Source organism: Armigeres subalbatus, chromosome 2, assembly GCF_024139115.2.
Source record: "Armigeres subalbatus isolate Guangzhou_Male chromosome 2, GZ_Asu_2, whole genome shotgun sequence".
In the NCBI taxonomy this organism is placed as follows: Eukaryota; Metazoa; Arthropoda; class Insecta; order Diptera; family Culicidae; genus Armigeres; species Armigeres subalbatus.
In genome coordinates, this window is record NC_085140.1 from 210,130,402 (window position 1) to 210,147,052 (window position 16,651).

The window sequence follows — 16,651 nt, forward strand, 5'->3', positions numbered from 1 at the left end:
TGCTGCTGCTGCTGTTACTACTATTGGAGCCTCTTTTGTGTGCCTGGGTACGGACTGTATATTTTATGCGCTATATTTTATCGGCAGGATAACTCACAAGTCATAAATTCGCTCCACAAATTCAGTACAGGAAGTAAAAAATCTGCGAGATCACTTTTCAAGTTAAAAAATAATACCGGAGCCACACCCGCTACAAGTGCTCTATATACATCACATCATGTGGCGAAAACTTTTCAAATTAAGTTATTGGGCTCTGAATTTTGCTCGCCGATATGAAATCTTAAAATGAAATCGTTTAATGCGATGAAGGTAAAAAAGAGACAGACGCTGACTTTGTTGCCAAGTCTTAGCATTCGTATGGTAAACAAATTGATTAAAATAAAAGCAAGCCATTCTGTTTTACGGACAATTTATCTGACTGCTAATTTGGAAGAAATGGTTACATTATGGAAATAGTCGAAACCTATGCTGCCTATGATCGCATATCAGTCTTAAATGAATTTTCGTAGTTTTGTGGCCATATTTCTAATTATAAATATTATCGAATGTGACTGTTTGTCGAAGAGCTAAAATAATTATACTGTTTGTCCCATATGGTTAATGAAATGCAACCAATTGTCCAATTCCCCTTCAAACTACTAGAAGTAAACATAACAAACATAACAAGCATATAAAACTACTATATACCTAATTATTTTTACTAAAATAGAACTCATATTATTCATTATAATGGGACTCATATGTGGTCATTTCTTTTCTCCAATTCGTGCCTTTTTTATATGGGGCGGATCATAGACAGTATGTGATGTATAATATTCAGAAATCATGTCACGCTAAATGGGTCACTTCGACACATTTTTGAGGAATAAATTTCGTTTGCAATGGAATGGCCCTTTGATTTTAGTATGGAATTAATGACCCTGGACAATGGTGCCGGGAGGGGATGGGAAAAGTAGGACTGCAAGAACGCACGTAGGTGGGACAATCAATGCAGTGTTATGCCAATTTTTAATGAAAGTACATATTTATCATTTTATTCATATATTATAAAATAATTCAATTATAAGATAACAAATATTATTTCTGAAAGGTTCTTGGTCGTTCATGACTTGATCAAGTTTTCCTGGTAGTTCATAGTGCACCCACACTGCCGTAATCTGGAAAAGTGACGTAACAGCCATTTTACAACATGCATGTTTTCCATTTTTCTGTTAAAGAGCTCGATGAGTAGTACTCGTTAACACCATTTTTGGAAAATGGCGTATACGTCACTTTTTCAGATAACGGCAGCACAGAGAACAGACGTTCATCTTCATTCACGTGCTTGTGTAAAACTTTGTACTGGTCATTTTGAAGAATGTCTTTATGCCCCTGTTGCGCGGTGCTAGTGTGCTGATGAATATGGTTAAAATTTGTCGTTTTTTACTTTTTAGCGCTAGTGTTCATTCCGAATCGCTCCTAGGCTCGCTCTTAGATTGCAGCACTACATTGTTTATGTAGTGTATGCCAACGCCATCACTTAGTGAGATTGAGTTTTTATGTCGGGCAGCCTGCGTTGGCGGCGCTGAGGTGCAATTTAAATCTTTACAAACGTTTTTATCCTCCTCGCTTATCGGGGGGGCAACAGGGACTATGTCCAAGGGCCTGACGACCCCTCCCCTAGGTATCTGTGAGTCAGGGGGGCTGCCAGGTAGTGGTGGGGTTTGGCAGTGGGCTCTGCCAAATCTCTATAAAAAGCATGAGTCCGTAAGCAGGCCCTATCAAAGCGACCGTGTGCCGCTCAAAGCACGCAATAGCCCAGGGAGTGCCAATGGGCACATCAGGATTAACGCCAGTGAAATCCTGATTATGGCATACTGGCTGCATGTCTACTGGCTTTGTCTTTGGATATTGTAATACTGTGAAGCGAGGGCTGGTAGTCGGGTCATTCTATTCTCTTAGTAAGGCTGTCATCCGTCCCGTAAAACCGTGGCGGGCCTTATAGCACGCGGTACAATTCTGCCACCAGTCTGACAAACTGCGTGGGAGTAGTCTCAGATGCACATTCCTGACTAGCGCTGATCTGGCTCTGAACACGCAAGTGTCAACCCTCGCATGGCCTCCCTGCATTCCGCAAGGTATGGGATCACAATAGGCGACTACTCCAGCAGGATTCTACAGCAGCCGTAAGGGGGGCCCAATAGCAATGATTTTTTCAAATTGTTGATGGCGGGTCTGGCGAAAAGGAGAATCCTTTCACCAGACGAAGTGGCCTTAATAGGTCACCCCAAAGATCGCCGGGGGAAGGCGACGGGGAGGCTCGTGGTGGGTCTGAGGATGTACCGGTTGAGGTAAAAATGGACGGCCCTACTCTAACCCGGGTCATCAAGTCGTTGATGACCAGCCACGAGGAAGGCGGCGGCCAGAAAATGGAGGTGATCACAGACATTACGGACGTGATTATGTCTTTTCTGGACAACCGTTGCAGATATAGTAGGGACTTCAAACAGGCCGTACTAACCCTCTGCACGGTGGTGGTAGAGGTGAAGTCGGAGTGGAGGTCCCTACTAGAGGCCAGTAAGGAGGCAGAACGGAAGATTCGCCTTCTTACTGAGGAAAACGAGTTGGCGATAAGTCAGGCGGCGAAGGTCAGTGAGGAGGCTGAATCAAAGATTCGTCGCCTCACTGATGAGAAGCGGTTGGCCGAGAGCCATACCGCAGAACTTCAAAAACGCATGGTCGTTAGCGGAGCAACTCCGAAGCTAAGTAAGGTCGTGCAGGCCGACCTGAATGAAGCTAAATCGAAACCAGTTCCTCCACCAAGGAAGGAAACTGTATCACGCCGGGAGAGGGTCGTGCAAATTGCCGATCCTAAGGAACAGAGGAAGTCAGTGCCTCCACCTAGGAGGGCAACTGAAGTTCGCCGGAACGATGAACAACCCTGGACTGTGGTTGTAAATCCCAAGAAGACGAAGTGACGAGCGAAAGAAGCCGCAGGCAAGGAGGCAGGTGGAACGCAGCTTACATCTGCTAAGAAGGGTAGAGCCCGTGTTGCAAAGGGTGCGCCTTCCAATGGCAACGGTAAGCGGAAAGACAGAGACGAAGCGATCATTGTCAAGTCTGATGATAAAAGCTATGCCGATGTCTTGAAGCCCATGAGGCGCGATGATAAGCTTACTGGCCTAGGAGGCGACGTCAACTGCATCCGTCGAACGCGGGAAGGCGAGATAATTCTCGTCCTAAAGCGGGATGCTGCTCAGAAGAGTGCTGAGTATAAAAAGTTGACAGAGGAGGTACTGGGTGCTGGGGTTCAAGTGAGAGCCCTATGCCCAGTATCGGTCATCCAGTGCCGCGGCCTGGATGAAATAACCGAAGCTGCGGACCTGGTGGACGCGCTGAGAGATCCGTGCAACGTCCAACTCCAGGAATCCGAGATTCGGTTACATAATAGCTTTGCTGGGATGCAGGTTGCCACATTCCAAGTGCCTCTGGCTGATGCCAAGAAGGTACTAGATAAGGCTAAGCTGAATGTGGGCTGGTCGGTATGCTCGTTGAGCATAATCCAGCCACCTCAGTCCTGCTATAGGTGCCTCGGCTACGGTCATAAATCCTTTGACTGTCGGGGTCCCGATCATAGTAAGCTATGCCGCAGGTGTGGAATTGAAGGCCACAAAGCTCGCATCGTCAGGCCGCACCGAGGTGTCTGATCTGTCCCCCTAATACAGACAACAGACACCTCACCGGTGCACAGGCCTGTCCGGCCTCGAGAAGGGTCCAGACATGCAAGTAACACAGCTAAACTTAAACCACTGCGAGGCAGTGCAAGCGCTGCTACAACAGTCGGTCACTGAGTGTAAAGCTGATGTTGCCTTACTGTCCTACCCATATCGCATCCCTGCTGGAAACGGCAGTTGGGTTGCTGACAAGTCCGGATCGGTGGCAATCTGGACTTGCGGGCGGTTCCCCATTCAGGAGATAATATCATCTCCTAACGATGAGGGTTTCGTTATAGCAAAGGTAAACGGAGTTTACTTTTGTAGCTGTTACTATCCTCCTAGATGGAGTATAGGGCAGTATACTAGCGTAGTGGACACTCTTGCGGTCAAACTAACTGGTCTAAAACCGTTAGTAGTAGCAGGGGACTTCAACGCGTGGGCGGTGGACTGGGGATCCCGGTTCACCAACGCTAGAGGTCATATTCTGCTAGAGTCTCTAGCGAGACTTAATGTATAGTCCTGCTGAATGAAGGCCAAGTGTCAACATTCAGAGGACCGAACGGTGAATCATGCATCGACGTGACCTTCTGCAGCGCGGGACGGTCGTTGAATCCGGATTGGAGAGTACATGAAGGGTATACAGCTAGTGACCATCAGGAACTTCGTTTTATGGTTAGCTATACCCCCACCGGATCTAGAGCTACGAGAAAGGTTAGAGGTGCTGACCAAGGATGGCCCACCTCACAGTTCGATCGAGAACTGCTGATTGAATCATTACAGTGGGAAGATCGGACCTTGAACCTTAATGGTGACGAGTTGACCGATGTTTTGACACGAGCTTGCGACATGACTATGCCAAGGAAGTGCAAACCAGCGTACTGGTGGACTGACGCGATAGCTGAACTTCGTAGATCTTGCCTTAAAGCCAAAAGAAGACTACGACGTGCAAGAAACGAGGTTGATCGACTTGATAGACGCCGGACATTCCAGACAGCAAGCAGAGCGCTAAACTACGAAATAAAGTGTAGTAAAAAAGCATGCTTTGAAAGGCTGTGCAGTATGGCGAACAACACTCCATGGGGGGATGCTTACAGGATAGTGATGGCTAAAACAAATAGCACACCTTCTGAGAGATATCCGGAGATGTTAGCTAGGATCGTTGAAGGGCTGTTCCCGAAGCATGATTCACCAGACTGGCCTGATACACCGTATGGGTCGGTTGACGTGGTCCCGTTAGTGACTATCGAAGAGCTTATCGAAACCGCAAGAGGTTTTAAGGATGGTATACCGAACCTGGCCATTAAACACGCGATTCTTGCCGCTCCAGATATGTTCATGAGCTGCCTCCAACGTTGTCTGGATGAAGGAAACTTTCCAGGTCGTTGGAAACGACAGAAATTGGTGCTATTGCCCAAGCCTGGGAAATCCCCGGGAGAACCTTCGGCATACAGACCGATTTGCCTCCTCGACGGAGCTGGTAAGCTGCTTGAGAGGGTTATTCTGAACAGATTGTCGACCTATACCGAGCGTACTGGTGGGCTATCAAACAACCAGTATGGCTTCCGTAATGGTTGTTCCACCATCGAAGCAATTCGATCGGTAACGGATACGGCCAAGATAGCGAGAGGTTTGAACAGGCGAGGTATTAGATACTGCGCATTGATTGAACTTGATGTAAAAAAATGCGTTTAACAATGCTAACTGGGTAGCTATTGCTTACTCCCTGCATCGATTGAGAGTTCCGGATTACCTGTGAAGGATACTGAAAAGTTATTTTCAGAATAGGGTGCTGATATATGACACGGATGCTGGTCAAAAGTCGATCATAGTGTCTGCGGGTGTTCCACAGGGGTCGATCCTCGGACCGGTTCTGTGGAATATTATGTACTCTTACTGTACTTATGACACTCTCGACGAAGGCTTCATACGCAATTGACAGAGTGGAGGAATGGCTCAGCTCGAGGCGGTTGTCCCTTGCACACCACAAGACGGAAGTCGTGGTGGTGCATAACCGTCATGGGTTGCAGCAAGCGAGGATAAGAGCAAGGACCTACACAGTTAACTCCGTTAGGTCTCTTAAGCATCTGGGCGTGATGATCTACGATAAGCTCAATTTTACGAGCCACGTTGATTATGCATGTCAGCGGGCTTCATTGACGATAAAATCTTTATCACGAATGATGTCCAACAGATCGGCGGTGCATAGTCAAGTGCGTAGGTTGATAGCGGGCGTAGCATTGTCTATCATCCGCTATGGCGTACCGGCATGGGTCATATCACTAAAGGCCGAGTACAATGTAAAGAAACTGATCAGAGTACACCGGCTGATGTGCCTACGTGTCGCGAGCGCATATCGCACCGATGCCGATTGACATACTCCTAGAGGAAGATTTGGAGTGCTAATACGAAAGGAACTCGGTCCAAGTGCGACGTGTCAAGAGAGCAGCCTCGCTGCTCAAATGGCAAAGAGCATGGGACACCGCAGTCGTTGGACCCACAGACTGATTCCAGATGTGTCCAACTGGGTCGATAGAAAACATGGTCAGGTCAACTTCCACCTAACACAGGTGTTGTCTGAACATGGTTGCTTTAAAAAATTCCTACACAGGTTTGGCTTCGCAGATTCTGCGGAGTGTCCAGGATGTGTAGGTGAGTCAGCAGAGCATGTGATGTTCGCATGTCCGCGATTCGAGGTAGAACGCAATGCCATGCTGCTAGTTAGCGCCCAAGTAACACCGAAAACATCATTATTAACGAAGATCTAATAATAATGTTGAATAAAGGTCGGGAAAATGAAATACAAAACATGTTATGTTCAAGGAAAGCTATGATAAGGTTTTTGCAAAACATACAGCAATTTGATCAGAGAAGAAGTTTCATACTACATTCTCACAACTTGCTGATAACATGTCGATTTTTGACATTTGTTTGGTTTTTTGAGATGTTTCGTTTTACATTCTCACAACATAAAACATGTCTACAGGAAGATTTTACGAACAAGGTCATAACATGTTCATTTTTTGACATTTGTTTCGTCAGAATATATACCCAAATGATAGAAGTTTAACGTAAATTCAACATCTTCAGATCAATGTTATGAACGTTCTTCATCGACCATGTTGTTTATCGACAACTCGCCATATTGTTTTTCTTTTGCAGTTTCGAGAATTTGTTCACATATCAATTTCAAAATTATGCTTTGGCATAGTTATATTTTTCTTCAATCAATGGCGCATACTTAACCAAATCAATCACATTAAAAATCAACAGAACTGTTACCTTGATCTCCTACTAACCAATATTCAAGAAGATTTCTGTGTGACTAAATCATTGAATCCCTTATGGAAAAACGAAACATTCCACACGGCAATCGAATACTCTGTGTTCGTTCATGAATATAAAAAACCCAGCGACTGTGACTTTGAAGAAGTCCTTGAATACAACAAAGCAAACTATGACAACATAAGACATAAGCTAAGTAGATTTAACTGGAAGCAAATTTTAGAGAATGAAGGTAATATTGAATCTTCCGTTGATGTCTTTTATAACATTATTTTGATATTATTATTGACGAGGTCCCAAAAAGGAGAAAACGACGGAGCGGAAATTCAAAATATCCAATTTGGTACAATAGGCAAATAAAAAATTAAAGAATCGCAAACAAAAATTACATAAAACTTACAAGCTAGACAAGACGAATGAAAATTTGGAAAAATATTTGAACATCTGCGATCAATTAAAATTAGCAATTGATGTAGCATTTGAAGAACACAACACGAAAACAGAAAACGAAATAAAGTCATGTCCAAAAGAACTTCTTCAATTACGTAAAATCAAAATTAAAATCAGACAATTTTCCGTCAACCATGTATTTAGACGAACGCGTCGGTAATTGCTCGGAAGATATCTGTAATCTTTTTGGAGATTTCTTCCAAGAAATATACACCACCTTTTCGGAACAAGATCACGACCTAGATTTTTTTGCGCCTATCCCAGAATTCGCTAGGGATATCGGTGTTAATCAGATCATGGTGAACGATATTCTAAACGCTTTAAAAAACTTAGATGCATCTAAAGGCCCTGGTCCTGATGGTATTCCACCGATATTTATGAAGAGTCTGGCTAAAGAGCTGACTGCACCTTTGTTTTGGCTCTTCAGATTGTCATTGGAATCCGGAAATTTTCCCAGGGTATGGAAAAGCTCTTATCTTGTGCCTATCTTCAAATCAGGCAAAAAATCTGACATTCGTAATTACCGTGGAATAGCCATTATCTCTTGCATTCCCAAACTTTTTGAATCCATTATCAATGAAAAATTATTTTCACAACTTAAAAACAGAATTACGAATAAGCAGCATGAATTTTTCAAAGGTCGCTCTACCGCTACAAATTTAATAGAATTCATTGACTATTCTCTTAATGCAATGGATAATGGTAACTACGTGGAAGCTCTATACACTGACTTTAGCAAGGCGTTTGATCGCATTGACATTCCAATGTTACTCTTCAAATTGCAAAAAAAAATGGAATTGAGCCAGGACTCCTTAGATGGCTTGAATCTTATCTCACAGACCGGCAACAAATAATAAAATTTAACGGAAAGAAATCCAATCCCATTCAAGTCACTTCAGGAGTTCCACAAGGCTCTCATCTTGGCCCTCTTTTATTTATATTATATCTAGACCAACATTTGAAAAGGGCGTAACAGCCAAAATTTATTCCTTCTGATTCTTCGTCCACATATATAGCTATATATGTAGACGAAGAATCAGAAGGAATAAATTTTGGCTGTTACGTCCTTTTCAAATGTTGGTCTAGATATGTAAATGACATTATTTTAATTTATGCCGATGACATAAAGCTATTCATGGAAATAAAAAATGAAGACGACATAATCATATTCCAGAATGAAATACACATGTTCTATACATGCCATACAATATCATTCAGCAGAAAAAGAATAACACCAAATACACAAATTGTATTAGAAAGACACGAAAGAGTTAGGGATTTAGGAGTGATTTTAGATTCGAAATTAACTCTTGTTGATCACTATAACACAATCATCCACGAAGCTAATAATATGCTAGGCTTTATCAAGCGTTTTTGCTTCAACTTTCAGGATCCCTACACAATCAAAACACTATATATTTCATATGTACGATCTATACTGGAATATTGTAGCATTGTACACACTTAAAATTATATGCCGAATCTCGGCTTTTTTTAACCGAGATCCGCACAGCCGAGCGCTCGGTTTACTTCTCGGTTTAATAATTGATACTGAAATTCTCGGTTTGTAGAAAAAGTGACAACCAATGAGTTTAACTGAGATTCTCGGTATTGAAGAACTGAGGAATCAGCAAAAATATAAAACAATCATTCAAAATAATTTACTAGAATTTCGACTCAGTGATAATATGTAGATTGTAAGTAGTAATAATTGGTAGGTATGTAAGTAGGTTTTATACCAGACTTTGTGATTCAATTAATAATAACTAGACAAAAAACTCCATTATCATCGTTTATTAGCGTTTATTTCTATAAATTCAAGTTATATTTCATTCCATATTTATACATTAAATGAAAACGCTCTTGTTTCGATTTTCGAGCAATAGTTAAAATATAATCGAAAGTTTCGTAGCATCTAGATAAGTTGATTCAAAAACTTATTGCCTGTTGTACTTAGAGACTCGAGTTTGAAGCAAGATGCATAAAAAAATGAGTAAAATAGTTTATCCGAAGGGTGACATTTGACATTAAAAACTGTAAATGTTTGACACAAAAGGATGAAGGCACCAAGTAGATTTTGCCCGACGGGAATGGCTTTGTCTTTCCAGACAATATAGCAATCACCAAGCTCAAACAATTTCTCTGCAATGATGACAAGTGGCACATCCGGGGTTGGTAGTTCCATTTCGAGCTGAAAATAGAGCATAAAGAATATTTTAACATCAACGTTTTTAAAAGCTACAAAACTAAGCATACAATGCCGTTGATTACAGTACAATAAAATTATTAATTATATTGTACCTAAATATTCCAATATCAGCTTTGGCAGCCTTTTTATATTTGTCTCTATATATTTTACTTACACCAACCCATTCAATTATACCGTGTAACGGATTAAGCTTGCGTTCCTTCATTTCCTTCTCATTATTGTCTCGTGGTCGTTTTGCACCTCTCATTGGATTCTTTTTCACGCACCACGGTAAGCGACTTGATTAGATCGTTTTATATATCGGTGTACGTCACGATACTGATCCAAAATCTTTGGTTGGATCACATTCCACATGTCATCGAATGGAGCAGCATTGGGCCTCATTAATTTGAAATCAATATCAATCTGGAATTTCAAATGAAAATAGTAATACTAGTCGATTTTTGAAATATGTTATTTGCTAACCAACTCTCCACCAAATGCAGATGCTACTGGGAAATCGTCCATGAACTCAAGGAATGTCTCTTCTACGCGTCTCTCGTTGCGATACTTCAAAGTCTGCTTCCACAATTCTTTGATTCTCGATTTTGTTTGCTCCGAAGGTACAGCAAACTGCAGTTCTTGTACCTATAAGGATTTAAAATAATAATGGGTTCATTTAGTAGCTACTTATGCTATACTTTACCAGATCTTCAATGTTTGGTTCAACACGACCATCTTCTACGGTCTTCGAAACAGATGGAGCTTGATTGTCATTGATCTGTCGATGGATAACACGGTTATCTGATTTCTTCGCGAGTAACTCCATTCTATAGTGAATTTTTCCCGCATGTCGTCCATCACCACGAGCGTTTTTATGGAACCATAGTGCCTGCAATGTAAACGTTTGATATCAATCGTATTAGTTATTATTATGTAAGCCGCAAATGCACACGCAAATTTATACAGTTTTGTAATGTATGTTTTGTGGTACAGTAGCAATTATACACAATTTGTGATCAAATTTCAATTGATTTAAATAGTTGATAAGTAATCAAGAATATACGACTTATTATTAAAGTACTCTATATTTATTCCTTGATGCGGCGAGATTTAATACGTATGACAGCCGCTTCGCATAGTTTATGTATGACCCCTTGTCGAATGACAGTGTAGCAGTGTACGGTAATCAAACAATAAATAACAAAACGATCAATTATGTGTCGGACGTTTCTTAGCGATCGCTTTAGCACCACGAAAAATCCAGGGAATTCTCGCTCCAGTCGTATTCGGCTACTGTTTTGGCCAAAGACGTGAGTAATAACTAATATTTAATACAGTTCCACTTTACCAATTTACATCACACACGATTTTATACATATAGGATTCGGATCAGCACACTGATACGTGGAAAACAGTTGTGTACTCAATCTCCATTGATACAAATTTCCCATTGGGATTGGACTAAAGCGCCTATTTCGTTTGAGCAAAACAACAACAACGAAGATGACGAGAAGTATGAAAGTGGCTCAAAATCGTGGCAAAATTGTATTCTACGGCGGATCTTATTCTGAAGAGTCGGCATTGTGATTAGCCAAGCATGGAAGTATCAGAATGCCTCACCAGATAGAAACACAAGTATGTACATCATAATATGATATTCTCGGGTACTTATTCAAAAGGACGTATGTGATTTTGTAAACAAATATTCATACGTCGATTTGTCCAATACAATGGAACTCCCACGCAAACCAACAGCACGAACAGGTAACCGAAGCCTTCCCTACCTGTCTGTAGTGATGGTTTGCGTGGAGTGCTATCAGATTGAAGAAATCAACGTTTCAATATTATTGTTTACAAAATCACATACGTCCTTTTGAATAAGTACCAGAGATATATATAATATACATATGTGTCGCTGTTTTATCAATGCAAAACTCTATTGATTCCGTACCAACATAGCATTACAAAACCTAATAATTAGATACATGTATGAAAAACTTAGTTAGGCTTTGTGCACAAATTATGTAAAGGGGGATGGCTGGGGGTTGAGCATCCATAACTTATTGTGACACGGAGGGTAGTTATTGATTCGCTACGTAACGAACATTAAAAAATCGAATGTACAATTTGCATTAACACAATGTTTTGCTTGAAATGAGGAAAAATATATAAAAAACAACAATAACGGTTTTTCCTGTGACGTTTTATAATAATTGGGCAATATGAGGCAATAGAAAAGTTATTTTAGTGAGCGTTACGTAATTAAATGGGACAGTCTGGTCGCTAGTTACTTGTTACATGAGGAGAGAAGGGGGTAAAAATTCTGATTTTGCGCTACGTAATTAGTGCACAAAGCCTTATCTGTAAACTTACGTGAGGAACCTCAGACACGGTCGAAGCCAGAATAGGATACGTCGTCACCAGGGAACGAGCGAGCATTTCCTTATAAAACGTCGATGGACGCCTAAAAAAGTCGTAAAATCAATAAAATGTAATTCTAAAGGTTTTCTTGAATCATTACACGCCGTATGTTGTTGCCAGGTAGTTGCATAGAATGTGATTGATACTTTTGATGACATTTTCTGTTGGCTTGCATCCCTCAGACAAAATCTCTTGAATTCTCTTACCGTCTTCAGTTTGTGAGAACAAAATGCCGACGTCGATTTCCTACAGGTAAACAAAGTATGTTAGTTTAGGAATACATATGCATGCATTTAGTTTGTGTATATAAATACCTTCTCGAGACTTATCGTCGAGAGCAAAGTCGAGTCTTCTGTAGAATTAGAGCATGTTGCATTGTTGTCACATTCAGTTGTCTTCTCGTTTTTAGTAGGTTCTTCAACATTGATATCGTTTTCCAGTAGTTTGTGATACTTTTGAATGATTTTGATCATTTTGGTGGTCAGTTGAAGTCTCACAAAATCGTTATTGTCGAGTAATGAAAATGTTTCCACATCCGTTATTTCCTCTCTGACTATAAAAAGCATAATTAGTAATAATTTCATACAGAATAGAAACATGTTAACATTACGTCTATCAATAATCTTGACAATAACTCTTTCTGGACACGTATTTCAGATTGCTGCCATGAGTTGTCCATAAAGCGAATGTAGTGTGCGAATGAATATGATCAAATGAGGATAGTTTTTCTTCTGAACCTACTTCTACTTCGTATGCCTCCAGAAAATTATCATATGCTGTTGTGTCACATAATCTTAACAGAAAGTTAATATGGCCCTCAACTATAACAATCTCAATGATAATGCCATACGAAGGATAGTATTCATTTGCATTCCTTATGCATACCAACAAATTTGGCCGAAACTCAATGCCATTGACTACGATTTTCTTGGGTATGAATACGTGTGTAACACCTTCATCCAGGAATGGCTCACTGCGGCAATTTTCCTGTGGACAATTTTACCACCACTATAGGTAATTTTATCCGTAAATGGATTATCAAGCAGATCAATTACCATTCTGAAACACTGACGTTTGGCAAGGCTTTTACAGATATTTTTAAAATTTCTGCATGTTGCTGATTGATTTTTATTAGGCTTGTTTTTCTGCTCAAATACTAAACAATTATATTGTTTCATGTTTCCACTTTTCTTAATGCATTCAACATAATGGTCGAGATGGTGATTTTTGTTGATTTTTCGCTGAAACTTATTGTAATAGAGTTCTTCGTACAGCCAAATATGCTCTTCTAGCGATGCCAACATATGATCTGATACGATAGGTGACATTAATATGCGAGTAATGTTGATTAAATGACCAATTATGCGCATATATTCGCAATCAGCGGAAACCTTGTGGCCAAACAAAAACGGAAATGCCCTGAGCAACAACAAATTTTGTGAAGCAGTTTGTTTTAGCCTATGAGTTGCTGGCTTCGAAAGCATTTCATCTGTGAAATTTGATGATGGTCTATTTTTTTTGTCGACATACCCATAAGTGAACGAGTGTACACGTTGATTTATAAAAGCCGCGTTTATACCTAATCGTTTATCCTTGTAGTAGTGATTAAGTACTAACTGTATTGTAGTAGGCACTAATCCCTCAGCTATGTCGTGCATAGTATCAAGGGCGAAATTTTGTGTGATATGAAAATTATCTAGTTCATTCAACACACAGCCATCTCGCTTCAGACCACAGTCAGAAGGGTTAATTTCCCCTGATGATACCTTACTCAAGTTACTCTCATACCACTCTTTTGTTCGCAGAGGGAATCGTTTGAATGGGTTCTGATGGAAGGCTGGCCTTGGAATAGTGCATATTCGGCAGAAGTAGTTCGCCATGGGTCCTAGTAGTCCGAAAACTTCGTGCAAAGCCAATGTGTCACCGCAGAATATTGTAAGCACAGCTCGAATGGTGAACTGTTCCGTTCCGTAGAAAACCGTTACTCCTTCTTCCAACTTTTTCAGATCGCGTATTAGTGGTTTCAAAATCTTGTTGAAGCCATGCTTTTAGCATCTATCGAAGTGCAATAGATAAGCGGAAATACTGTTTTTGGAGAACTATTCCATTTCATTGGAAAATTTTCAATTTTGAAGTCGAAAATCGAAACTTTATTTATCCCAGCTCTAGAGCTGAGAGCATTTCAGCTCAACGTCGTCTTGGTACACATTTAGACGGACGACGTCAGGAAATTTTTAAATATTCGCTGTTCTGAAAAGTTTCCCCGGATTTGAAGCTTGTGTATTCTTTAATAGTCGGGTTTTCCGATAATTCATCATTGATGAGTTCTCTGTTATGAGGATTTCTGAAAATGAGCTTGAGTGTCTCAATTATCGGTATGTACATGAAGGTCTCGTTGACCTTAACTTTTCTCGCAATACCATCTACATGCCGAATGTCATCGCGGGTTTGTAGCATCTTTTCAACTGGGTTGGGAATGCTGACTGCCAGTTTACTCAAGAAATTTGTTTGCTTTGAAAGCGTCGAAACTTGATTAAATAAATCTGGCAAGTGGAATTGATTAAGGAAAGTAATAGTATCAGGGACCGACAAGTCGACTCCATGACTATTCAGAAATTGTTTCGCGTTTCCTTCAAAATATTCTCCAAGCATTTGAACCAGTAGTTCACACAGTTTAATCATTTCAGAAATTTTTGATTGCGGCAATGAAACATCTGACGTTAATCGACAAATCCCCAGTGCGATGGTTTTTTTAATTTGGTCCAAACCGACTGTAGCTTCCGATGATAAAGTTTCATCTTCCACTAATGAAATGAAATCGTCATTGCAAGTTTCAAGTTGTTCGATATTAGGGCCTTCCGTATCAACCGGTACGCAGCTCTCTTCCGGTATTTCGTGACGAAGGGGAAAAGGATGTTGCTGTATAATATGCCGCCTGAGAGATTTAAAATGGCTGTATCTTGATCGGCATTTTTGGAATGTGCAATCATAAAACACTCTTTCTGGATCGAAGTGACCATTCCGGATGTGGTTATTTGTATGCCGCTGAAGTTCATCGACATAACCCACAATAACTTCTCGACAGAAAAAACAAGTTATTCTAGACAATTTAACCTAAAATAAAGATAACAAGTGAGAAATTTATACTTACTGAAGATTTCGTAAAGTCTCACATCCTCCTGCTTCAGGTTTTCCAGTAATTGTTCCATTTTCACTACTTTTTGAGAACTTTTTCGGCACAAAAGCACATTCACTGAAATCTTACTTTTAATCAAAAACAATATGGCGGCGTTTGACAGATGGTTTGCTGAATCTCGGCATGTGGCATTGCAAAAACCGATATCTCGGCATTTCTTCAACTGATATTCGGGAAAGTACTGTTACGGTGGGTTCTCGGCATCTAATATTGACGATTATCAGTTAAAAAATTGATTTATCTGATTTATCAGTTTTAAACAGTACTGAATCTCGGCTCCACCGGATTTTTTGCTGACTTATCAGTTCAATTTGTAAGTGCCGAGGAAGGTCAGCAATTTGTTTTGCCGAGCCCGTAAAAAAAATTTAAGTGTGTATAGCATTACAAAAACAAACATGTATATGTACTAGTCTACGTTGGTTGACGAAATAAAATAAAATAAAAAATAAAAAAAAAATGAATTAAGGAGAAGTAAAATGAAAAGTTAGCCAATGAAACATGAGCCGCATATAATGCTTCGACCGAGGCTTCGGAACAAATTTGATTTATTTATTCAGTTGTATATTTATGTTTATTAATATTATTAAAATGGTGTTCATCATTTCATGCATGCTTGTTTTCATTAGTTTTTTGTATAAAATTTATTTCTTTGACCAACACCAACACGGTCAGCATTTTTGTTTTGGTATCAATTTGACAGAGCCTTGTTGAAGGTCGGTCATTGAAAACATCCCTAGTACTTAAGTTTAGTCTTGTGAAAGTGCATTCAAAAACAAGGTTGCGACTGAAAGATGTTGAAAATATCGATAATTATTGCGCTGTTTGGGTCGTGTAAAAGTGATCAAAGCAGTTTTTCATACCAAAACGTAACATACTATATGTTCGAAAGATGTATTTTTTACACTCATACAACAAACCGTGTTACTTGGGCGGTATGGATACAACCCCGGACAACCTCGTCGAGAGGATGTACCGGGAGGAAGTTATATGGAATGCGGTGAACACAGCATCTCAACAGATTATGTCGAAACTGCAGCGGTGGTGGCGTCTTGAACAAAACCAACGAATGCAGTAAGGGCACCTGTGATGCAGTGAACACTTTGCTCACCCTGACAACCAACATGTCACGGTTGGGCTGCGGGGACCTCCGTATGTAGATATAGAGGTCATTGCGGTTCATGCGCGGTGGTTGTTGTCGGGGTGCTCGTCTAAAACGTGAGATTATAATACGGACCGCTATAGGTTACTATAGCGGGCTTGCGATCGACGGGTGGTGAGGTTACCACCCTTGAAGTCGATGTGTATTAACGTTCAGTGCGTTAGCATAGGCGTGAGCGTTCTCAATAGTCCCCCCTGATGTATTGCTTAATTGCGGGGTTTTGGTTTTAGTGGGTCGGGTAACATACCCATCCCCAC

The 16,651-nt window shown here is 40.6% G+C and overlaps 1 protein-coding gene and 1 long non-coding RNA gene across 2 annotated transcripts; both read right to left on the bottom strand.

The window, feature by feature from the left end:
• Positions 1-9,210: 9,210 nt before the first annotated feature.
• On the bottom strand, positions 9,211-9,890 carry LOC134215832 (uncharacterized). The gene is made up of 2 exons (XR_009980325.1): positions 9,791-9,890; positions 9,211-9,618 (listed from the first exon to the last, which is right to left on the bottom strand). It is a non-coding gene; the product is annotated as an uncharacterized LOC134215832 (long non-coding RNA).
• Positions 9,891-9,894: 4 nt separating this feature from the next.
• On the bottom strand, positions 9,895-15,572 carry LOC134209534 (uncharacterized). Its single transcript, XM_062685512.1, has 7 exons — positions 15,191-15,572; positions 12,354-12,592; positions 12,140-12,285; positions 11,992-12,082; positions 10,322-10,507; positions 10,102-10,263; positions 9,895-10,041 (listed from the first exon to the last, which is right to left on the bottom strand). The coding sequence occupies exons 1-7, from the start codon at positions 15,246-15,248 to the stop codon at positions 9,895-9,897; spliced, it is 1,029 nt and encodes a 342-aa protein (XP_062541496.1). The 5' UTR covers positions 15,249-15,572.
• Positions 15,573-16,651: the final 1,079 nt, after the last annotated feature.